We start from the raw sequence: 27,310 nt of genomic DNA on the forward strand, positions 1-27,310 counted from the left end.
TCTTTAATTCTAGTGAAGTGAATGATAAATCTTTTGACTAATATTTTGAAAATAGTCATTCATGACTAATTAATTACTAGTTTGTACTAACAAAGATGTTCACATAATACACTTAAGTTTTCAGAAGATACAAAATTGTAAGTTAATTTTATTTATTTTTAAGAGGAGACCTAATTCATATCCATATTTTAAATATAGTATTTCAATAGTCTAGAATTTTTATTTTTTTTATTCATTATGGTTACAAATAATATTGCTAGGCAAAAAAAAAAAATTAATAGCATACATTAGAGATCTGTAAATAACATTTTTCTGTCACCCTTAGTTTTAAATAGATTACGCTTTAAGAATATTAAGGGAAAACATAGTGAAAATCTGTAAAAATTATAATTTTGCATGGCTATACCTGTCTTAGAATGATTTCACTGATGAAATAAATAGCCTCAGGCACATCCCGAATTAATGTAATTGGCTAGCATGTTATGTTAGTATTCAATTTCCATTTCCATCACCAAAAAATTATGGTGAAAACATTCATCATGTTTGTTACTAATATCTACAAGGTTGTCCAGGAAAAAATCCAGATGTGAGTCAAGAAAATGTATTTTTAAAGATATATTACATCCCATAGTTCTGTATGAAGTAGGAAGTTGATTAACAATATTGTGGTAATTGATGGAGTTTTGCTTGCCAAGAAATATTTTGCAAACATCTTTAAATGAAGCCCAAGCTACATTATTTAACAATGAATTAAATACATCATCTCTGACCAACTCTCTTATTTGAGGGCCAAGAAATATTCCTTTTTTAACTTTTCCTTCACTTACATTCAGAAATTTCTGCCTGATGTAAAAAAATCTTCTTCATTGCTTTGACAAAATGTTTCATTAGGCCTAGCTTGATATGATGAGGGTGTAAAATATTATTTTGGGTTCAACTAAGGACTCATGAATAATATTTTTCCCACTTCAATTAAGTTGTCTCATTTTTTCAAGAACGTCTTATATCACATCAAATGTCTCTTTCAAATTAATACCATAAGCGAATGTTATCGAAGGATATTTATTACAGTTGTATAGTAGAACCACTTTTAAATTATACTTGGATGAATTTATGAAAAGGCGCCATTCCTCAGCCTTATCAGCTTGTCCTAAGTGAAATATAGCTCATCAATATTTCTTCAATAAACCAAATTACTTTTTCATCAATAAAATACTGAGAAAGTTCTTTTTGTCGGCTTCAAAAGCCTGAAATTTTTGTATTTTTTTAAAGTAAATTCTAACCTTGCAGTCTCGATCCTAACCAGTTCAGCTTCATTTTTTGATAAATTTAAATCCCTAACCAAATCATTTAATTCACCTTGTGATATAAGATGTGGTTATGAGAAGATAATTTCAAAATTAAAATCATTGTTGTCTTCTTCAGTACTGCCTGATTCTTCATCGCTGATTTCAAAACATGCATTCACAGGTGGCTCAGGAACTGGAATAATTTCACTGTGAGAAACAGCCCTGATTGCAGATTGTAATGAAGGATATTTTACAGTATGTTTAGATTTTTTAGAAAATTCCAGACAAATTTGTTAAACGAAAGTAACAATCGGTTACATGATCCTTTGGTTCATGCCAGATCATAGGTACACCAAATGGCAAAGCATTTTTCTTATCCCATGTCTTATACCGATCACCAGTTTTTTACTGAAAGTACAAGTAATATAATTAAAGGGGTAATGTTTTTCTATTTGATTTTATGGTAAAAACTACATACATACCACATCATTAAGACTGAATAATAAGACTGAACAAAATTAATTCATTTCTACATCCGGTCCTTAATACAGACAACACAGCTGTATTTTCAGATACATGTTTTGACCTGAACAGACATGAAAATCTTGTCCACAAAGGCCTCACTCTTCCATCATTAGATATGATGTCATAATATGCGACTATGATATGATTTAATTCTTTGATTATTTATTTATAGCTTACAAATTATGTTAACAAAGTTAAACAATAAAAAATGAGCTAACAAAATACAATGCAGCAGCTTAAAATGCTAACTATACATTGAAAAATTAAAAAAATCTTTTAAAATTAAAAAATTTTACATCATGTATCACATGTTAGGAAACAAAAATTGTTTATCAGTGTAATTAATAAATATATGTATATTTCTGTTTTGATCTTCTCCACTGCTACTTTCAACAATATCAAATAATGCTTGATAGAAATGAAATAAGACATACAGACATTAATTAATTGACAACAAAAGGGTCATCACAATTTTCATATTGTGCCTAGTACATGATCTATATGAAATTTACAAGCATGTCATACAATCAAAACTCTGGAAATTCTCAAGAAATAACACCCTATCTATCTAGATTTTCCCATATCTGTTCCTCAATTATTTGAAAATATATCCACTTAAAATTGTGATTCAGTTTTCTACATTCAAAAGAACAAGTTTTTTATGTAACTTTGAATCACAAAGTATCATAATCTTCTAAATTAGAATACATCATTCTAAATTAATTCTATGTTATTAGGAATTTATATTGCAAACAAATTTGTGCTGGATTAAGAAAATGAGAAGTTATGAGGTTCTTACAATCCTAAAAATTCCTCTTCTTTAATCTATACTGTTTCAATGAATTTGGAGCTTGTTTTTAAAATCTTCATACCAATGTTAATGGAATGCCTCTTTCTACAAGATGAACTGCAAGATTTCATTCTGCTACATGCAGCATCCGTTTTTTTACCCACTTTTTTTAAAATAATAGAAAAAAGGCGGGCCTTGGGCGTGCCACAATAATGGCAGTTTTTTTCGTTTAGACTTAGGTGTGTTCGTGTGAGGTTGTGTTAGTTGCAGGACCAGCTGCTGTTTGTTACTCTGCTGTTATTGGTGCAGAGTGGACCGTCATGGTGCAGAGCCAACTCTCTCCTGCTCTCTGTGCTCTCTTAGTCTTTCCCATAGTCCATTGTAACATACTTTTAAATAATTCTTTAAATAAATAATTTTTTTTACTGCTAAATATTAACTAATAATCCCTTTCTTTTACTAATAAGTTTTATTAATAATTATAATAAACAATTAATTTAAATATTAATAAAAATTGTTAATCTTTGATTTAAATTTAATAATAAATTATTTTAAATTACATTAATAAATAATTATACCTAAATAAAAATACAAATATAAAATATATACAATATACAAATATATACACATGAAGCATTTCATTCAAAATAAGAACACAGGGAGTGGGAGAGAGAAAGTTGGCTGTACTCACTAATAGCAGCTAAAATAAAAATAAAAATAAAAATGTGAGCACATATAACAAACCAACCCACCATTCCTTTTTTACTGGAGAGAAATGTGCATGTACGCAATTTTGTATTCAATATTATATAACAGAACACACTGTGAATACTAAAACAGGCACGCATGAGAATCTACTTACCATAAAAAGAATTTGTCAAAAAATCATGAAATACACAGTTATATATTGTTACAAGTTTTTATAAAATTGTACAAATTCAGAATATTACATGTATAAGAATATGAGACATTAGTAAAAAAGTACATAACATAATTTGAAAGTATTTTTTTTAAGAAACTTAAAAACTTAAACTATAATTCTATATTACACCCAATATTATTACTTGCTGTTCAGCAAAGTAGAACAGTAGCTTCTCTGCCTTTTATTCGGACATTTTGGGTTCTAGTCCCAATCAGGCATGATTTCTCACATGCTATGAAATTCACTATCATCTATCATAGTGATTATTTTATTGGTTGTCTATTATTATTTTACTGTATAAATAAATAAATAGTTATTTTTATGTTATTGACTATTATTATCTGAACAGCTCCTACAACTAAACAAATTTTTAAAAAACACTGTACCATGAAATATAAATCATATATACATTTTGCATCTATCTAATCCTCACAAACTATTAAAAAATTATTATTTTTTTAAAAATAAATATTATTCCTTTTGTTGTTTTGTATTATTACATAACACCCACCCCCTTCATGGACTATCCTTCCTCCATTAAAGAAATTAAATTCAGAAAGCTGCCCCCTTTAGTTTTGAGATGGATATGCCTCTGAATGAGTATGTGATAACAACAACTGAAGATTGCATCACAATTACTCCATTTCAGACAGTGGTGGAAACAATAAGCTAAGCTGTTCTGTGAGTTACTGGTAAATAGGTGTGAAAGTGTCAATATTCTATTCATTCAAAGTGTAGAGTAGTTCTTTTGCACAGTAAAAGTAATAATACTAGCAGAAAGTGAATTATATGAATTGTAGACTTTTCTATACTTATCTTACAGTCAATGCAACATTATTTTCTATCGGTCATTATAATTATGTTTTTAATAAACTGGACTCTATTTCAGTATTTGTAATTTAATTGTAATTGCATACATTTTTCCTATTTCTTTGAATTTCTATTTTGTATGTTAAATATATTTATTTTTAGAGTAATAAAATGTATTTATAAGAAAGTTTTAAGTTTGTCCTTAAATGTCCTTAAATAGCAAACACATGACAACATCTAAAGTTTAAAAACAAAACTGGATCTACAATATACACTAAAACATTCAGAAAATTTATTTGGTATAAAAATTAAAGGTCAATACATTATAATCTCTAGATATTCATTAACAGAAAATAATAGCATAAGAAAGGCAAGGCACCAAAAGAAAAAAACTTACACAATATTTTTTTATATTTGTATAATTTACTAATCCACTAAATTTCAATCGTAAAGAGTATTTACTATCTCAAAATTTACTACAAACATTACTCATCCCAAACATTATTATTTTCAATTTTTTTCTTATTTCCTACGTCCACAGACTCTCCTTGGTTCGCCCATAAACAATACAATGATGACAATGCAAGTCCAGTCAATCCACTCTTACCACACAACAGCAAGTTTCCTAAAATAAATTCAAAATTTATAAAAACTGTTGGATAATTGAGTAATTAAACAATAATAAGGAAAAGAATACTACTAAATATACGGAATTTAAAAAAGAATCTACACCAAATCAAAAACCTCAAGTTTTAATATTTGCCAAATTTGTTTCAGTAGTACTTTTATAGGGTATGCTCATCAGCTGTGTGTATACAATATAAATGATCAACAGAGTTAAGCAAGAGAATTACAACTCTTAATTAAAGCTGTAAAAGCTTCATAATTTATGAATAATCTTGAATAAAATTTCTTATTAAAAATATATTTAACTTGTAATTATATTAAACATGATAAGTAGAGGCCATTGCTTGTGAATGTGGTGACTTATGAATCCTCATTGAATTATTGGGTGTTAATTTTTCATGAAACAATTTTTAAGAAAAAGTCGGCTTTTTTTATTTTAAAAAATATGTTTTTTTAAAATGTATACAAAAATACGTTTTTTTAAAACGTATTTTAAGAAGTATACAAGTATGTGAGATCTTGAGATATCTATTGTAAAGCAAGTAAATGTATTAAAATGTTTATTGTCCACAATATATCATTTTGCCTGTAAAGTCTACTGTTGCCACATGGACAATCAAGATTCTTCATGTTACATGAGATTTACTGCAGCAATAGATGATATATATGAATTTATTTACTTGAACCTATTACCAAATTCAACCAACACCAACCGTGTTATTTACTTTCTAGATTACTCTATTAAATTTACTCAATCATTTTCTTATCTCTCATTTATACTACATACATTTATATAATAAATATTCATACATTTATTTTATTCATATATTTATATAATATATGTATGTCATTGGAAAACAATTATGGAATTTAAAATTTATTTTTCTACCAATAAGTAGCCTCCTCATAAGTATACATCATAAGAAAAACCAAAATAATTTTTTTTATTAATTATTTTAAAAACATTACAGTGTTCATTTTTTAATATCTTGATTACTAGATATTACATAGTGTTGAACAGATGGTACTGGAAAACCCCAGAGTAACCTATCAAAATGTTTCATTCAAAATTTCTGATTTTGACAAGTGACTTTTGTCCTTGAATTTTTTTGTAGAAGTAATAATGAATAAAATTACATGCAAAAAAAATAGTTCATCAAAGATTGTGGTCAAATTTTCAATAAATAATTTTTGAAAATTTATATTTTATATAGACATTAACAATTCTTTCTCCTTATGACAATGGGAATGATGAACGACTTACGTAACTCCTCAAATAACAGAGCAGATTGCATTCTCATAAACATTCTGCCAAAATTAATTATAATGTGTAGAGTGAAGTAGTAGACAGAAAGTGATATTTAGTAGATAAAATCTTCAGTGTATTCACCAGCGGAGGTGATTGCGACTGATAATATATTACCTTAAATGGTTTACAAACTTAATAGTAATAAATACTGGAATGGATAGTGTAAAATAATAACCTAAGTCATCCCTTTCCAAAAAAAAAAGTTCATTGCATATACTACTGCTAGCCAATAGGACAACTAAATATTCTATAAATGGTAGGTTTTGTTCTTTATACTAAAGACATTATTCCTTAGTAATAATAATAATTGCAAATCGAGTCAGAACTGTACATTGCAAAGTGTACGTACATGTTGCAGTCCAGTTCATAGCTTATTGTATTCATAGAACATTGTGCACAAGGCAGTGATTTTACTTTAATATCAGTTATTGTTTTCAACTTTTATAATAATTTATACTAATGTATTTTGTTTATTACCAGTGTCAAATTCCACTTGATTAATATTTTTTATTGGAAATGAGTTTACCTTTATCATCAGTCAAGTGAAATGGTTTGTGAAATGTCAGTCGATCACCTTCAACTTTGTATACTGCTATGTTCCATTAAGTCTGTGCTGTGCTGTGCTCACTGGTTAATCTTATATTAGTGCTATATTACAGGAAAGAAAATAATAAGTGTACGGACAGAGATCTCAGAAACTTGTAAGATAGGTATCATGAAGATATGAGACTGTGCTTAAGAAGCTTGACTTGCAAGAAAAGCAATTAAGTATTTGCCTTCAGAAAATCAAAGATCAAGGAATTTAAATAATTAACCTAAAACAACAGAATGCGGAACTCCAAAAAAGAGTGGTGTCCAAAAAGCAGAACTCTAGAGTGAATTGTCTCTACATAACGTTCCGACAGCAAAAACCATGGATGTGATCAACATTGTCAAGTCAGTGAGTCTGGCCTTAGACCATCCAAACAATGAAAACAAAATTGATTTTGTGAAACTACAAAAGCAGGAACAACCAGCGATAATAATCAAATTTTTTCCGAGGATTGACAGGGACAAATTGCTGCAAAGAGTGAAGCGTAATTTTTCTACAGGACATGGATTTGAATTCTAATATTCCTCTACACCTAAATGAAAATTTATGCTGAGAGCAAGAAAAGTGAAATCCAATAAAGGCTACAAGTACTTATGGCTAAGAAATGGTTCAATCTTAATCCGGAAAAACTGATGGTGACCCAGTAATTAACCTTGAAAGTGTTCATAATATTAATTGTTTGACCTAACTCGTGTGTGTGTGTATCTTATTTCTATTCATCATTATAATACTAAATGAATATAAATAGTTTTTTACCAATAATTTAGTGAAATACTACTATGTATAGTTCAAAATATTCTTCGTATCATAGAAAAATTTGATTCAATTTTGATGAAAATTATAAATAATAAAATTTATTGTACAATTTTAACAGAGATATGGGTTTATAGTGAAGAAATAAACTGTTACCAGATTGATAACGCTGATAAGAAAAAAAAAACTTTTTATTATTTCTCTTAAGTGTGATACGATTTCTTGAATTGTTTTCTTTTTTTTGTGTACATTACAGATATGTAAATAAAATTTTTCTATCACCGAAATAGTTTTAAATAAATTAAGTTTCAAAAAAAATTTAGGGAAAACATAGTGAATTTCTGTAAACTTTATAATTTTGCATGACCATAACTGTCTTACAATGATTTCATTGATGCTTTTGTTTTATAAATAGCTTCAGGCATATCCTGAATTAATATCAAACAGTAATTGGCTAGCATGTTAGTATTCCATTTCCCTTTATAGAGGCTTTCCATCACTGAAAGAAAAATCTTGGTGGAAATGTTCACAGTGTTCATCACTTACATCTCCGAGGTTGTCTGGGAAAAAATCCAGATGTGAATCGAGGAATTGTATTTTCAAAGACATATTACATCCCATAGTTCTGTATGAACTAAGAAATTGATTAATAATATCATGGTAATTGTCAGATTTTTGTTTGTCAAGAATTTTTTTACAAACTTCTTTAAATGAAGCCCAAGCTACATTATTTAATATTGAATTAAATACATCATCTCTGACCAACTCTCTTATTTGAGGACCAACAAATATTTCTTCTTTAATTTTCCTTTACTTACATTCGGGAATTTCTGCCTGATGTACAAAAATCCAGGACTATCCTTCTTACTTTTACAAAATGTTTCATTAGGCCTATTGAGAGGGAGTAAAATATTATTTTGGGTTCAACTATGGACTCCTGATTAATATTTTTCCCATTTGCAATTAAGTTGTCTCGTTTCTTCCACTCTTTGGTAACATAATGTTTATCCCTATCTTGGCCGTCCCATTCACAAAGAAAACACATGTACTTGGTATAGCCTAACTGCATGGCTAACAAAATAGCTATAACTTTCAAATATCACCACATAAGTTCAAGCTAAGTTTTTTATAATCAAATTTTCAAGAACCTCTTTCATCACATCATATGTCTCTTTCAAATTAATACCATAAGCGATTGTTATTGAAGGATATTTGTTACAGTTGTGTAGTAGAACCACTTTTAAACTATACTTGGATGAATTTATGAAAAGCCGCCAGTCCTCAGGTAAGACAAATTTCTATAGTAATAATCAATTTGGTTTTTGGAAAGGCCGTAATACTGAAGATACAATGCTAAATTTCTTCTCTGGTATTTATAACGGCATAAACAGCAACTGCAAGGTTGCTGCATTATTTCTAAATATAAGAAAGGCTTTCGATTCTGTCTGTCATGGACTCCTTTTAAAAAAAACTAATAAAGGCCGGTGTCAGAGCAACCTGTGGAGACTAGTTTGGTAGCTTTCTGTTGGGGAAAGAAAGCCAGCAAATTTATAGTTGGAAATTCTTTGAGTAATGAATCCCACATATTCTGTGGTGTCCCTCAGGGCTCTGCGCTTTCAGTAGAGCTCTTCTTAGTAAACATTAAATGTGGAGGTGTTCTTAATGATGCTATCACAGCATTTGCAAATGACAAAGCTTTACGTTATAGGGCAAACGATAGAAGAGAGCTTCGTAAGATGATTCGTAATGATCTCTGGAGGCTTAGCGTGGGGTTTGAGTAGTAGTTAATCACTTTTAAGCTGAAGTCAAATTTGGAGGAATTGGATCTACAAATGCAAACAAGTAGTTGTAAAGCTTGTGGTTATAATTGTAATTGGACTAATGAAACTGACCACGTGAACTATTTGGAAATAACTGTAGATCCTAGACTTACAAGGGCAGCTCATATACAAAAATTAAAGAAAGAACTTGTATATGTGTGTTGAACACTATTTTCCTCCGCAATAGTTGTGCTGATTTTGTAATGAAATCTCTGTACTACGCTTTAATCAAATGCAGACTACAGTATGATTTAATGATATGGGTAGGTGCTTACCAGTATAATATATTCATTGATTGTGAGACAAAAATATATAATCAGGACATCTCTAGAAAACCTCGTCTTGCTTATTTGTTATAGATTTTTCAACAGTGGGACTTACTATCCTTAAGATACCTGTATTTTTACAAGGACTTAAAATTCTTTTTATCAAAAGTGAACAAAAACAACAATATTACTGTTGGCAAGTAGACAACCTATGATCACTTGGGAACTTCATACCACCAAGACCAAATAAAGAAATATTTCATATGTTTTACTTTTATATAGCTCCTTGACTTTACAACACTATACCAATGAAATAAAGAAGTTTATTTATATAAAATTTAAATCTAACATTAAATGATGGCTTTTAGGAAAAGATAATGTCAAATGTTTATTTCTTTAAGCTAACATGATGTCTCTTCTCTATACAGATATTCTTCTTTTTTATTTTTTGAAAATTCAAATACTTTATGAACATATTAACCACTGTGTTAATTGATATATTATAAATTGAATAAATTAAATAACACCAAAACAGAGTTAAAGAATCTATTTATTAACCTTCAAAAGTACTTTCGTGAACCACTCACATCATCAGTTGTTTGAAGTTATGGTGATGTTATGACTAAATGAACAAATGAAAATATAAATAATTTTTTGGGTAATAAGCATAAAAATCAGTTGGATGTGAATTATTTTATGTTGTGTAAATAGTTATAATTTATTGTGTCTAATCAAAATATAGTCTTCAAAAGTTATTTGTTGGTTGATAATTTTATGTATTTGTTTGAATTTATAAATGTAGTATTTTTCCAAGATGTTTATTTGATTGTTTTTGCATGTTTCTAGAATTTCTAAGTTGTGTTTCTAATTGATAATAATATGTTTATGTTGTAACAGATGGGTCAGCTATATATATTAGAAATGTGTCTTTTCTTGTTCTTGTATGCATTATATAATGCTCTGTGAATCTTTTTGTTGAAAGTTCTGTTGATTTTACATTAGTATATACCATTACAGTCACTACATTTAATCTTATATATTCCATTTAAATTTTCTTCATTAATATTATTATTATTATTATCCCTTAAATATTTTAAAACGTGGTTATTAGGTTTGTATGTTTTCTTATATATCATAAACATCAATAGTTTTTTCTATTATATTATTTATGTGTGTTGTATGAAATAGTTAATAGTAAGTTCTTTATTATTATTCTACTGTAACATTGTACATTATTTTAATGTTTGATAGTTAGTTTTTTATAAATTCTTCTGCAAATTGGAAACAAAAGCCACTGGAAACTATTTGTTTAATTGTATTTAATTCGTTTTTGAATTTATCTGGGTTTTTTTTTGTACTGCAAACTCTAAAAATTTAATTTTTATACGTGCCAATTTTTTATGACCTTGGATGATTAGATTTTTTGCGTATAGTGGTGTGATCTATGGTTGGTTTTCTATATTTAAAATAGTCATATGTTCTGTCATTTGTAGTTAGATTGTATAATGACCAATATATCGTCCACATACTTAATCCACAACAATTATTTGATGCTTGTTCAAAATATCATTAATTATGATGTTTTCTGAATGTTGTAAGAAAATTTCATACATTATTATAGATATAGGTGAACCCATGGGTAACCCTTTTGTCTGTAATTAACAGTTGTGTTCGTATTAAAAAAAAAAATTAAACCAAAATTAATATTTTATTTTATCTTCTTTTTTATCTACACACATTTAAACACATAAAATAAATAAAATTTAAATTGGTAATTACTGTTAAAATACTCTAAATTTCTTCATTGTTACACAACTCTGATGGTATCAAGGTTAATTGGCATAGGTTGGTTTAATTCTTACTATACTTATGTACTTATGAAATAATAGTCATACTTATGTATGACTATTATTTCATTAACGTTTGTCAAAGACAGCACAGTGCCTTTATGTTATATATTTTTTTTAAATTCAAGATTATAGCAGTGTTCATCAGTCATAATATTCAGGACCTTAGAAATGCATACAGCTCGGCTGCAAACATGGCGGTAGGAACCTTAATAAGGACCAAGCAAGTAAGTTAGTTCAAAAACTACGTAAGCACAACTACTCTAATCAGATCTTTTAGTGTATATCACCTGCATTCTGAATAATATGGCAGAAAATAACAATAAATTACTATTTTAAATATCTTAAAATAAAAAGAAGGAAAGAAAGAGAAGGTATTAATTATTCAGTAAAGTGTTACAGTTATGCAGAACTTTTAACTCTTTTACAGCTAATCTTCTGTGTTATAACTGGAGTGAGGGTGCTGTCAGTTTATTTGGTTATTATAGTCTATTTCAAAATCAAATGGGTTTAATATCTAAATAAATATAGCAATCTTCTAAAAGTTAAAGTAAAATTATAATTAAAAATCTACCATTATTTATCTTTACAAATATTTTGTTAAATCATGAATCATTTCTTATTTAATTTTGTTAAGAGTCCTGTGACCCTGTAATTTTATTTTTTCTCACAATATAGATTATTATGAGATGTATTGTATTATTTAGTTCAGTCCAGATCTAAAATGCAGATGTTCACGTAGGATCTTAACCATCCATGATCAAGTATAATAGTATAATTCAAGTATATTACAAATGAACAATCAATTTCATAATTACAATGTGTGTGTAAAATTAATTCATAATGGAAATCACAGGGCACAGGTTTACTAAATACAATCAATTCCTGATTATCCACAAGCGATTTAACCAGCATGTGTTAAGCATTGCAGCTTAACACAATAGTTCATTGTGTGATATTATTTTACGCTAATTACAAAGTTCAATTAATTCAATTAAAAGAAAGTGTTTTCTGTCACTAAAACAACAATCAATAGTCGTAATTTTAACAAAATCTCAGAGTAAAATGCACACTTTATTAATTTATTTTTTTACAACTACAAACTAATTACAAACTATTTACATACAGTATTAGTGACAGTGAAAGTTTGTTATATGTTAATAAGTATTCTGAAAAACTCCAACATGTCACTTTTACTAGGTATTTATAAAAAACTTTACCTTAATAAAATATTGTACTGCAGTACAGTATTAGTTCATTTTAACATATATTAATTTATTAAATATTATTTTTGGATCATCTGCGATTTTGCTATGATTTTGGGTTACCAGCAATCCTCTTCCCAGTTAATATCTTAGATAACCGTGAGTTGGCTGTATTTTATTAATTGTTGAGTTGTGATTTAAATATCAATCAATCTTAAAATATGCTTTTTACATTCATTTAAAGAACCACCATTCAATACAAGGTAATATCCATGCATATGCATATCCATGCATATCACATCTAATAATAGAAATCAGACTGTTTCTCACCTGAAGTTGCTCTGTAAAGCATGCCTGTTAATGTCCCAGCAGTGAGAATATTTATATTATCTTCTATTCCACGAATAGTAGATAATGTACCTTCCACTCCAGAGTAAACAAACGGTAATAATAATGCTTTGGTAGGAAAGTCAGATCCTAATTTTTTCTGTGAGTTGGCTGTCAGAAGCCTGCAACAGTTTTCAAAATGAGTGCAAAAAATTAATTTTGTGGTAGTCAATTATTTATTTTCTTTTTAATTTTTCAAGGGTCATTTATTTTCAGTAGTTCATGAAAAATCATAACAGAACGCTACACGACTCAACAACATTTACAAACCATAAAAATTTATTATCGAAATATGCAATCTACCAAGACTGTGTGATTTACTCTCCCTTAGACTTTTTTCTCTGAGGTTTTGTTAGGTCACAAGTCTATAGGAACAAACCACAAATGATTGATAACTTGAAAGGAGATATTTGATGGGTTGGTGGAATTCAAGCTCATTTGTCTAAACATATAAATAACATTGTTTTTGGAACATAATCTATTATTTTAAGCTTCAAAATAAATAAAAATTGGTTGATATTACACAAACTTTTTATTTTATTGCAATTTAATTTGTTGCACAGAAAATGGGTAAAAGACCCCTTATTTAGAACAATTTAATTATTTTATCTAGGTAACAAAATACTACTGGGAAGAATTTTTTATTTCAGGGTAATAATGAAAGTATTCTAGACAAGATAATTTTGAGTATAAGATCAAAATCTCAGCACTTCTTTACATACAATTAAATATATTATTAAACACTGTTTAGTCTAGACTGGCTGAAGTGTTGTTCTTTCGATGTTTTTCATTTGAATCACTTCCTTCTTATGTTAACACAAGTAAAAAAGAAACAAAGTATAAGGAACAGGCAAGCAGATTAGTATCACAGGTAAATGTTGCATGTTTATTATGCTTTCTTTTCATTTTTCAATTTTTTCTGTTATTTTTCTTTTTGAGCTACTTTAACATTAAGTTCTTTATCAAAACTATTCAAAAACTTACAATGTAATATTTTATTATCAGGCAGTGAAATAAACTATAAATCTGTAAGTTCTCATGTGAAAATTTTTACATCAGAATAATTTTATTTTCATTAATATACTACAATTACATATGATCAGTAATTCAGATCAAAACATTATTTGTTAAAAGCAATAAAACGAAGTAATTACAAATGATTCTGTAATTGTTGACTGGATAAGATATTTACGGAAGAGTTCCATTTCAATAAGGAATATTAGCTTTTGGATCCTAGATAAGATATTAACCCACATCCATACACCCCAATGATTCTTCTACACCTATAATGACTCAGGGCAAAAAGTAGAATCTTAGAAAGTAAAGAATTCACACGCCCTGAAGCATTTTCAGCAAAATATAATTATTACTTTACATACTTAAGAAAATTTTTTACTAGCAGTTCAAGTAGTTTTTGAATTAGTAGACTGTAACTATAGAACTTTAAATATGGACAAAACTCTTGCAGAAGTTTGCTTCTCACCAAGACAAACCCTTCAAATTGTATATCCCAGGGGTGTTGGTGTAAATTATAAGTAACTTCTTTTTCAGATTAGTACATAAATTTACACTATAGTAATAATTTAGGATATATAGAAATGATCCTTCATAATTTGCTTGGAGGGATCAATTAAACCATAGAAAAACCTTACAAATACATACTTTATGTTTAAAGTAATAGTTACTGATTAGTAATATAAGATATTTATATAAAAATAATAATTAAAAATAAAAAAGTATGTAAAAATGTTACGTAAATAAATGGCAATCTGTAAATTTGGAACACATTAATTGAAATTCTTTGAGTACATACCATCTGGGCACAAAGAATGCAGACAATAATTTAATATTATTTAAAAACTCATTAACAGAATAACGTATTTCTAATAATTTTTCTATTTTAATTTTAAATAAATGCTTTCTTTTTTCATCAGTGTATTCCTTTGAACTTTATACACACAGCTATTAAATAATATTCTTACATTGTTTTATGAATTATAAATTCTCATTTTACTTATCTATCATAAATTCTTCCTTTCAAAAATCAGTATTACAGAAATAATATTAGTCTTGTTTTACAAGGTATTTTCACAATGATTTTACAATGTAAAATGTATTTTACAATGATTTAATATTATTTAAAAACTCATTAACATAATAACGTATTTCTAATAATTTTTCTATTTTAATTTTGAATAAATTCTTTCTTGCTTCATCAGTGTAATAAACAATTCCAGGTCTGATCTTTAGACGTTTATTCCTTTGTACTTTATACACACAGCTATTAAATATAATATTCTTGCATTGTTTTATAAATTATAAATTCTCATTTTACTTATCTATCACAAAATCCTTCCTTTCAAAAATCAGTATTACAGAAATAATATTAGTCTTGTTTTACAAGGTATTTTCCATTCATGAAGAGGAGTTAAAAGTATTGAGGTTATTTCTACTATGAAATATTGAAAATACTGAACAAATTGCCATTAATATGTGGGAACTGTTTCTTCCTTTCTTTATTCTTTCTTTTCTTTCTTTCTAGTTGAGTGCCGTAGAAACAAAGTCTGCGCTACCAATTTGGTTTTTAACCTGAAGCATTATGCTGACAATACTTTCTAGTAGCTGGCAGGCCAGCTGCTTCACTATTAGATCCCAGTGGGTTGGTGATCCTCATTTTTGTGCCTATGGAACTATATTCAAGGGCTTTTAGTTACAATCAGTATTAATATACGGCCTAATTAATAATCAAGGTACCTAATGGATACAGCCAAACAAACTGTTTAAGAGGATAATAATTATTCTCCGATTTTTTGTAAAATCAGATGGGTTTATACCTTCTGGTGTTACAAACTTATTTACAGTGAAATTGTTTAAAATCAACAAAACTAAATTAAGTATCAAAATAAAGACATTCAACAAAAGTTTGGAGATAGGCAAAAGTTACAAGGAAATCACTGCAAATATGTGAAGAATTACGTGCATTGAATAAAGATAAATTATATCAACAATGTATTAATGTGATATTATTATTCACCTTATATAGCTACATTGCCATTAACCAATATTTACAAATATTCAAATAATGCTTATTTTTTTGTGGGAGCTCCCAAGATTTCCTATCTAGTGCTAGCCATTTCATTACGGTATAACCTCTACATCCTACATCCCTAACAATTGGCTTTACATATTCCAAATGTTGCCTGCCTGCACAATTTTTTCCTTCTACAGTCCCTCTAATATTAAAGCGACTATTCCAGGATGCCTTAATACGTGGCCCATAAGTCTGTCTCTTCTTTTAACTATATTTTTCCAACAAAAGCTTCTTTCTTCATCTATTTGCTGCAACACCTCTTAATTTGTTACTTTATCCACCCATCTGATTTTTAACATTCTCCTACGACACCACATTTCAAAAGCTTCTAATATTTTCTTCTCAGATACTATGATCATCCAAGTTTCACTTCGATTTAAAGCGACACTCCAAACATATACTTTCAAAAATCTTTTCCTAATATTTAAATTAATTTTTGATGTAAACAAATTATATTTCTGACTGAAAGTTCGTTTCGCCTGTGCTACTCGGCATTTTATATCACTCCTGCTTCGTCCATCTTTATTAATTCTACTTCCCAACTAAAAAAATTCTTCTACCTCCATAATCTTCCCTCCTCTTATTTTCACATTCAGTGGTCCATCTTTGTTATTTCTACTACATTTCATTACTTTCGTTTTGTTCTTGTTTATTTTCATGCGGTAGTTCTTGCGTAGGACTTCATCTATGCCGTTCATTGTTTCTTCTAAATCCTTTTTACTCTCGGCTAGAATTACTACATCATCAGCAAATCATAGCATCTTTATCTGTTCACCTTGTACTGTTACTCCGGATCTAAATTGTTCTTTAACATCATTAACTGCTAGTTCTATGTAAAGATTAAAAAGTAACGGGGATAGGGAACATGCTTATTGGACTCCCTTTCTTATTACAGCTTCTTTCTTATGTTCTTCAATTATTACTGTTGCTGTTTGGTTGCTGCAAATGTTAGCAATAGTTCTTCTATCTCTGTATTTGAACTCTGATTTTTTTAAAATGCTGAACATTTTATTCCAGTCAACGTTATCAAATGCCTTTTCTAGGTCTATAAATAACAGTATGTTGGTTTGTTTTTCTTTAATCTTCCTTCTATTATTAATCTGTGGCCTAAAATTGTTTCCCTTGTCCCTATACTTTTACTGGTATATTTTACTTTACAAATTGGTTTTCTAACACTTCTTCCATTCCCTTCTCAATTCTTCTGTACAGAATTCTAGTTAAGATTTTTGATGCATGGCTAGTTAAGCTAATTGTTCTGTATTCTTCTCATTTATCTGCTCCTGCTTTCTTTGGTATCATGACTAACACTCTTTTTGAAATCTGACGGAACTTCCCCTTTGTCATAAATATTACACACCAGTTTGTATAATCTATCAATCACTTCCTCACCTGCACTGCGCAGTAATTCTACAGGGTATTCCTGTCTATTCCAGGAGTCCTTCTGTTATTTAAAAATTTTAATGCTTTCTTAAATTCACATCTCGGTATTGTTTCTCCCCTTTCATCCTCTTTGACTTCATCTTCTTCCTCTATAACTCCATTTTCTAATTCATTTCCTCCGTATAACTCTTTAATATATTCCACCCACCTATTGACTTTGCCTTTCATATTAAAAATCAGTGTACCATCTTTTAACACATTATTAGATTTTAATTTATGTACCCTAAAATTTTCCTTAACTTTCCTGTATGCTCAATCTATTTTACCAATGTTCATTTCTCTTTCCACTTCTGAACACTTTTCTTTAATCCACTCTTCTTTTGCTAGTTTGCACTTCCTGTTTATAATATTTCTTAATTGTCGATAGTTCCTTTTAGTTTCTTCATCACTAGCATTCTTATATTTTCTACGTTCATTAATCAGCTGCAATATATCGTCTGAAGTCCAAGGTTTTCTACCAGTTCTCTTTGTTTCGCCTAAGTTTGCTTCTGCTGATTTAAGAATTTCCTTTTTAACATTCTCCCATTCTTCTTATATATTTTCTACCTTATCTTTTTTATTCTGACCTCTTGCAATGTCCTCCTCAAAAATCTTCTTTACCTCCTCATCAAGCTTCTCTAAATTCCACCAATTCATCTAACACCTTTTCTTCTGGTTTTTAAACCCCAATCTATATTTCATTATCACTAAATTATGATCGCTATCAACTCTGCTCCAGAGTAAGTTTTGCAGTCGACGAGTTGATTTCTAAATCTTTGCTTAACCATGATAAAATCTATCTGATATCTTACAGTATTGCCTGTCTTTTTCCATGTATATATTCTTCTATTACGATTTTTAAACTGGATGTTGGGAATTACTAAACTATACTTCGTGCAAAACTCTATAAGTCGGTCCCCTCTTTCATTCCTTTTGCCCAGCCCGTATTCACAAATTATATTTCCTTCCTTGCTTTTTTCAATGCTTGCATTCCAATCTCCAACTACTATTAAATTTTCATCTCCTTTTATGTGTTTAATTGCTTCATCAATTTCTTTGTATACACACTCTACCTCATCATCATCATGGGCGCTTGTAGGCATATAGACGTTAACAATCATTGTCGGTTTAGGTTTTGATTTTATCCTTATTGCAATGATTCTATCGCTATGCATTTTGAAATACTCTACTCTCTTACCTATTATGAAACCTTCTCCTGTCTGCCCATTATTTGAATCTGAGTTAATTATTCTAAAATCACCTGACCAAAAGTCATTTTCCTCTTCCCACCGAACCTTGCTAATTCCTACTACATCTACATTTATCCTATCCATTTCCCTCTTTAAATTTTCTAACTTACCAACCTTTTTTAGACTTCTAGCATTCCACGCTCCGACTCATAGAATGGTTTTTTTTTAATTTTCTGTTGACCCCTTCCCTAGTAGTCCCCACTTGGAGATCCAAACGGACTAGTTTACCTCTGGAATATTTTACCAAGGAAGGTGCCTCCATTTGTTAAATGAAAGTGCAGAGAGCTACATTTTCATGGAAAAAAAGCAGCTGTAGTTTTCCATTGCTTTCAGCTGCACAGTACTCAGAGGACTGAGTGATGTTGATATGGCCGTTTAAGTCATCCTGACCTACAACAACTACTGAAAGAGCTGCTGCCCTCTTTCAGAAATCATTCCTTAGTCTGACTCTCAACAGATACCTCTCCGATATGGTTGCACCTTCGGTCTAGCTATTCTGTATCACTGAGCACTCAAGCCTCCTCACCAACGGCAAGGTCTCATGATTCATAGAGAAGGAAATAATGCTTCAAAATACTTTTAATAAAAACCAAAATTATAATAAAAATTAGAACTACTTTTGAAAAAAAGTACATGGGTTTAAACTTTCAGTTATACTTACTTTGTTTGCAAACCATCTTTGAATCTAGAAGCAGCTTTTGTAGCTCTATGAAAGCTTTTTGGCCCAATAAAGATTAAAGCAACAAAAATAAATGGTGTGCCAAACGGCCAGGAAAAGAAATAAAACCCATTTGTTAGTTTGGAGGGATCCATTGATGGAAAACTTCCATTACCAGCCGGCACTTTTACAGGAGACTTGTCACTCATATTTTTTAATATAATGGTATCTGAAACACTGATACAAAAATGAATACAACAATAACAAAAACAAAGTAAACAAATTTATTTCTTAAAATTTATGCAATTAAAACAATGAAAAAATTGAGTTTACCTCCATCTGATACTATAGAAAGAAAATCAATCTAAACACACATATTTAATATATTTAATTTTGGTTGAAAAAATACTATTTTAGTATTTATAACACATAAACCCACATTAGGTAATATGCCTATCCTTCATTCTTAATTATTTTTTTTTTAACCTCCAGGACCACCGTTAGGAAATGCTTCAGAGGATGAGATGGGTGACCATGTACTGTGTGAAAATGCCATGCCTGACCAGGATTCAAATGCGGGACTTTTGGATGAAAGGCCAAGACACTATCACCGTGCCATGGAGGCCAGCCATTCTTAATTTATGATACAATTATAAAAAGATTCAAACAGAGTACTGTATTTTATTTCTTTGTTTAAAACAAACTTATGTTACAGTGGTTTTTTATTATAGTTACTATATTGAAGGAGATACATGAACACTATAGCCATCTATCTTCCAGAGCAAATCTTCAGTTGAAAGTAACTGAAAATTTGCTCTAAAAAAAAAAATTAACGTATTCTTAAAAACAATTTTTAGAATTCTAAGCTATTGGTCCACCCAACAGATAATTTTTATTCTAAGAATGTAGTTTTCAAAGGCTAATAAAAAACAAAATGGTTTCAAAGAGTTTTTAACTCTATTCCTTTGAATTAACTAAAAATTTTAATATTGTGATACTCAATTCTTTTTCAAAATGAGCTACATCTACAATAGGTAAAGATTTTCAATTCCTTGGTGTAAAAAAGAGGATTGGAACCTCTATTATAGTTAGTCCCCTTTAATTAAAAGAAGGTGAAGTATTGGGACATTCAGTAATTGTATAAAAATGAATCCTTCCATATTGATTGACATATTCTAATTACATGCTATGAAATATTCTATGATATACAATTTTGGTATATTTTAATTGATTTGCTTGAAGAATTAAAATTACACTACAATGAACAAATGTCGTCCAATTGAAGGATGAATTGCTTCCACCAACTTGTTCAGGTTACAGTGTAAACAAAAAAGAAATCCTACCTACTCTCTAACTAGTAGACACAACAAAACACACTATTTAATTACAGTAAAACATAACCAAAATTCTAATGATTTTCCTAGCTGAATCTCAGAAACGTAGATTTGTACCAAATCAATACAGAGGTATATTATTTAGGTAATACTGTATCATCTTTTAAACCAATAAAAAAAAAGAAAAGGAAGATTTTAGGTGAAGTTTGCATAACCATAAAATAAGAATAACTTCCTTGGACACCCAATCATCCAGAAATAAGGCACATCACATTTTGCACAACAGATTCAATCTGCTATCATTGTAACATCTTACTATAACTGTTTGGGATGTTAACAAAAGGGGTAAGTCTGAATTGAGTGAATAAGCCTCAAGTAATTATCTTGGAGAATAGGTGATAAGATGTCAGCAATGTATGGAATGATTTCTTGAAGAAAAATGCTTTCAATGAGGAAAAAGATTCACACAGACTAATAGCATTAAATAATAACTCATTTAAAGCAACTGAACAGTGACAGGAAACCACAACCAGTGCAAGCTCATATTTTAATACATTTAGGAATTGAACAAGTTGAGTGAATAGAATCTGTAAAAAGATGCTCATGCACAACAAATGAAACATTTTTCAATGAAACTATCCAATTTTTTTTTCATATTCTATGTTACCACCAGAGCATCTATAAAATTCCTTGTTACATCAAAAATAAATTAAAAAGTGAGATGTTAACCAGATTTTTGGTGGGGATGATACACAGCAACTGAAACCACTGGAATATTTAAAAAAGAAGACTTATAAAACAATCTGATGATAATGATGAGATTTAAGTAAATTACCATTAGTACATAATTATTTTTAAATTTTCCCATGCCTTTGTAATACCAATATTCCCTTTTTTATTTACAAAGACATTTCAAGGTAAGTTCTAAGTAATGATGAAAATTTGTTAATAGTTATGCAATTGTATTATTTCAAAGTTTATATTAAATATATGCTCTTTAAATTCAACTTTGCTGTTTTTTTTTAATTAACTATAAGCTTACTGGAAAATAAGGGCAAATTTTCTTACGGTGAAGAATCTTTGACATCAATAACAGATCTCAAATAAATTCTTCTCGACACAAATGTTTTCCATTTATGAGAAGATTAAGCAGCCAAATAAATAAAATTTTAGAGATAATTACTAAATGTGATCCACTTAGTTCTTATTAATAAAAATATGGAAATTGAAATTTCAAATCATTTGATGTTAATAATTCTGGACTCCGTAATTCACAGCTAACTACTGTTGAATATTTAAAAAGATTGCAGATGTAATTTTATTTTATTAATAGCTTAATTTTATAAGATTTTTAATCCATAAGCTTTTCTGTAGGCAATTTGTATAACTTCATTCTGTTATCCTACGTAATGCCTACAAATTTTCTTTATATCCGAGTGAATATTATATTCATTCACTTTAGCATCTGATGCAATTACTGCAGCTCATTCCATCTATTCCTAGTGACAAAATTAACATAGATGATGCACACTTATAAGGTTTTCAGTCTTTGGAAGAGAAGGTTCCATTAATAATAAATAAAAAGTAAATATGCAATAATTATAGATTTAATAAGTAATGTAATTTTTAATTTATAATATAGTTATAAGTACTCTTACTAAATTTGAACCAACCTAGCTAAGAAATCAACCTAACAAGAAATCCTGATACTGAACTTTTTTTAATCAGAAAAGCGCATTCTTTTAAGAAGTTGACAGTAAAATTGAATATGAAATCAAATAAAAATAATATGGAAATTTTTAAAATCAATTTCAGAGATACTTAAATCATCAAGGTGAACTGGACATATTTATAGTGGATTTGAAAATACATTGTAATAATATCTTTAACAACCAGACCCAATTCATATCAAATATCCTGTTTACACCGAAGTAGTTTGAAAACTCCCTCCTACACCTCCTCAAATCATATCCAATACATCTGCACTATCTATCATGCTCCCTTCCAGTTCCAGAAAATTAAAAAAAAATTCAATTTTGTCTCTTATTATTAAATTTCTAGTGAACTATTTCATAAATGACATGAATGAATAAACCAAGAAAAACTTATTAACATATAGTTTCAATTACCACCTACAATTACAAAAATGTAAACCTACTTTAAATGAATTATAACAGAAAAAGGTAACAGAGATAAAAAAGTAATAAAGGGTAAAATTTATACAGTAAGGATAGGTAAAAGTAATAGAGATAAAAGATTAACAACACTTACAACAACTCTATATACCAGTAAAACAACAAACAGTTAGGAATAAATTATAGAAATATTTTGGAGCTTGCATTATTATTTTCATAAAAAATAGTAATAACTGGGCAATAAAAAATTGCTAATTTATTTTTTCAAAATTGGAAGTGTTAATTTTGTTTTCTATGACCATATGAGTAAAAGAAAGCAAAGCCATTGTATTAAATATTATGTGAATCGTAGATATGCAAAAAATAAAATTGTTATACAAACATTTTTACAGTGACTTCAACCATCAAATACAGTAATCGGGCAGTACACAAAGACAAAACACATTGGATTGCCTGATATAAATAATTTGGCACATGAGTTTCATGTAGGCTGTTTGATGAAAACATGAACTTTTCAATAATTTTTTGCATACTTAAAACAAATGATGCATCAATATTTTTAGTTATATTACAAAACATAACAAAGTCAATTTATACTTCCACTGTAATTTGTTTTCCCAAAAGCCAAACATGTAAAGATGTTGCTAGCAACAGAATACATACATTTAAAAAGTTTATTAACTTTACTTGCAATTTTAATAAACAAACATTTCAGTAGATTATTAAACCATTAAGTCTGAACAGTTATGAAACTACAGTCAGTAACGACAACCATTTCAGAAAGTTAATAAATACAGTTTAACAACATTATGCTAAATAATAAAAAAACCAGTCTGGCCTAATACGCTAAACACATCTTTGCAACCAAATGGTTCCAAAACACCAATGTAAATTAGGAATTGTGGAGCATTTTGTAAAACAAATGGTATGATGTACAGTATAAACTCTAATGGTCAAAACACATTTATTGATTTGCAGTTCTTTTATACCAATAAATTAAATAGTGCCAGTTACAGTTCTCTAAAACCACTACCAGGACTCAAATAAACAACTACCTAGATTGGCTATAGACCAGTCCAGTGCAGGAATGATTAACCCACCGGGTTGATCTAGTGGTGAACACGTCTTCGCAAAACAGCTGATTTGGAAGTCGAGAGTTCCAGCTTAAGTCCTAGTAAAGTCAGTTATTTTTACACAGATTTGAATACTAGATCATGAATACTACCGGTGTTCTTTGGTAGTTGAGTTTCAATTAACCACACATTTCAGGAATGATCGAACTGTGATTGTACAAGACTACACTTAATTTACATTTATACATAACATCGTCATTCATCCTCTGAATTATTATCTGGAAGGTAATTACCGAAGGTTAAACAGGAAAATAAAAATAAAAAAGATCAGGAATGACTGTTTTTTTATTTCGTATAATAAGATTGTAATTACTGTACTGAACTTCCAGAAATGTTTATAATTGCAGATATCAAGTCAGCCCTTTTTATTCTTTTGGTTAATTTCAGTACTGTTCAATCTTTATGGTTTAATAATATAATTAAATGTTACTGTGTGCAAAGATAATAGTTTTCTTTGGCATTTGCTATTGGTTAATGACATTTAAATTAGACAAAAGAAAAATAAACAAACTATATTAACATAGTTTAGCAATTTATCAATATATTTTTTCTCACCAGTATACGATACTATTAAATGCTCCTCTTGATGCATTTATACCGAAAAATAAACTACGCAACAATCATCTCGTACGCGATATGAAGGCGAAGATTAAATAAATTTTTAGTTTAATAAGTTTTTTATTTTTTAACAGAATAGATAAAATAAACCCCCCCTTCCTAATTATTACCTTACAACGAATACGATTGTCAACAATATCTTCTTTTTTTTATTGTAACTTGTTTACAATGAAATCACACGTCATCGTAAATCAGCTGATTTCGAATTCGAGATTTCTAAGTTCAGATCCTAGTAAAAACAGTTACTTTTATACGGATTTAAATACTAGATCGTGGAACGGTGTTTCGGGTTTCAATTAACCAAACATCTCAGGAATGGTCGACCTACAAGAGTACACTTCATTTACAATCGTACATATCCTACGTTACACCGTACGGTTCCAGAGGGTAGACACAAAGATAGCACCAGTATGGGTCAAGGCAGCGTTACATACGTTATCGCCATAATCTGATTCTAAATTATAACCACATTTTACTCATACTTTTCGATTTAAAATTATATATTGTAAAATCTAAAGATATAAATCGATGTATAGTTTATAGGTTAAGATGTTAGCCGTAAAAACCAAACGTATGGGATACAAAGCCGAATAAATTTTTTCGCATTATTTAAAATGATAAAAGGTTTCTTCTTTAATGCTCAAGAAAGAAGCGCGGCGTACTCAAATTTAAACTGTTAAATTCAAGGAAAACGCAATAATTGTCATCCTCTGCAAACAAAGATAAAGAACGATTTTAAAATGGAAATACCAATAAATACAATCTTTTTTAACAATCATTTCATTAAGAGCTAATAAAATAATATTTTTAGAATTACAGACTTACCAAGAACCTACGATAAAAGTGTATCTTTGTATGTACAGTGTTCAAATTAGATACAATGGTTCTTCCAACTGGATTTCTCTTTGAAGTTTTTATAAATTGGTATTTACGCATTTTAAACTAAATATTTTTCGCATTTTAAAATACGTGTACTATACTACACAAGTTTTACAGTTATTAATAAAACGTAGCATTTACACGAATTGTTTCCTAATAATTCAATGCCGGGTAAATTTTCGGAATTTCACAGCAAAAATTTTACATTGTACAACCTATTGTATATAATTTTTATTTTTAAAGTTAATTAAACGAGGTTAGCCAGCGTAAGTTATATTTGGTTTATGTTGAATCAGTGTACTGACGAATTGTACGTGCATCGAAACGCCTGCGTTCGCTAACATCGTCTCCCGTTGTTAAATATACAAATTGTATACAACTTCATAACAAAAATGATATTTAAACTAAGTACAATAATGTTAAAAACTGTTATTTTACTCTGATTATAAAGAAAGTTTTGATTTGATTTTTGGTTGTGAAATTCCGGAAAAATATCAAATGCCAATACGAATTGTTTCTTTTATGCTCCAAGGTAGTAAATTATTGTTTGGCCTAATGGCAACAATATTTTTTATTCACCTTAAATGAAAAAAATCACACATAAAATATAGGCAAATAAAGCAGATACTTTTAACATTTCACCCAGTGATAACATTTATGGCGCTTTTTCGTTTTACGCCACCCCAAAAAAAAATTAATAGTATGTTTTATAATTGATGAATAAAACATTAGAGAAATACCTTAGTCACCCTATATAACTCAATAATATATTACAGAAAACACATTAACATGCTGTTATATACAGGTCATTTTAAACATTCTCCTATTTTACATGTTATAATAAAAGTACTATTGCTTATAGTTATTAATATAATCCACCCAAACCTTACCTACTCTCGCTAACCTTGACTAATTAACAGTAAAGTTTTGATTATTTAAATAATTGCAATAATTACTGAATTTATAAAGTTCAGCAAACATACGTTATGCTTGGTTAGATTATAATTATAATTACTCTGCAAATACCCAATGATTTGGAAGTATTCTGCCTCTAATGTACTTTCTTTTTGAAAATGTGGTCTCGTCTATTTCTACCATCATTCCTGGACCACCTACCATTTTTGGGTTTTTTATAAATTAGCAGCACACACACCTCTCTCAGATACATTTTCCAAATCATTATTGCTTCACTTAACACTCTTTTCTTTCTTTTTCCTGTTTAGCCTCCGGTAACTACAGTTTAGATAATACTTCAGAGGATGATATGTATGAGTGTGAATGAAGTGTAGTCTTGTACATTCTCAGTTCGACCATACCTGAGATGTGTGGTTAATTGATCTTTACTAGGACTAGGCTTTACTAGGACTTGAACGCTGGAACTCTCGACTTCCAAATCAGCTGATTTGGGAAAGACGTGTTCACCACTAGACCAACCCGGTGGGTACTTAACGTTAACTTAAGTTCGCTAAGCTTAACTAATTTGTTTAAAAAGACCAGTATAAAACAGCATGTTGTATGTTTTCTCTTTCATGTTTTATTCATCAATTATTACAAAACATGCTATATTAAGTAATTTTTATGTGAAAAAACTGGGGATGTAAAACGAACAAGTATCAAATTTAATTTTTAATATTTCTGTTAGTTTTAAAGT

At 29.1% G+C, this 27,310-nt stretch overlaps 1 protein-coding gene across 3 annotated transcripts in view; it reads right to left on the bottom strand.

Annotated features, from left to right (window-relative positions):
• Positions 1-4,739: 4,739 nt before the first annotated feature.
• The window catches only part of LOC142330441 (uncharacterized), a 37,785-nt gene continuing 15,214 nt past the window's right edge, over positions 4,740-27,310 (bottom strand). For 2 of the 3 annotated variants that reach the window (XM_075375691.1, XM_075375685.1), the window contains exons 2-4: positions 19,564-19,797; positions 13,086-13,264; positions 4,740-4,961 (exon numbers count right to left, since the gene is read on the bottom strand). In XM_075375691.1, the coding sequence (XP_075231806.1) occupies positions 4,822-4,961; positions 13,086-13,264; positions 19,564-19,769 (525 nt within the window). In that variant the 5' untranslated portion in view covers positions 19,770-19,797 and the 3' untranslated portion in view covers positions 4,740-4,821. Of the gene's footprint in view, positions 4,962-13,085; positions 13,265-19,563; positions 19,798-24,717; positions 24,947-27,310 lie in introns of those variants that run through there. The other variant, XM_075375698.1, reaches the window with a different exon arrangement.

Source organism: Lycorma delicatula, chromosome 1 (genome assembly GCF_047948215.1).
Source record: "Lycorma delicatula isolate Av1 chromosome 1, ASM4794821v1, whole genome shotgun sequence".
In the NCBI taxonomy this organism is placed as follows: domain Eukaryota; kingdom Metazoa; phylum Arthropoda; class Insecta; order Hemiptera; family Fulgoridae; genus Lycorma; species Lycorma delicatula.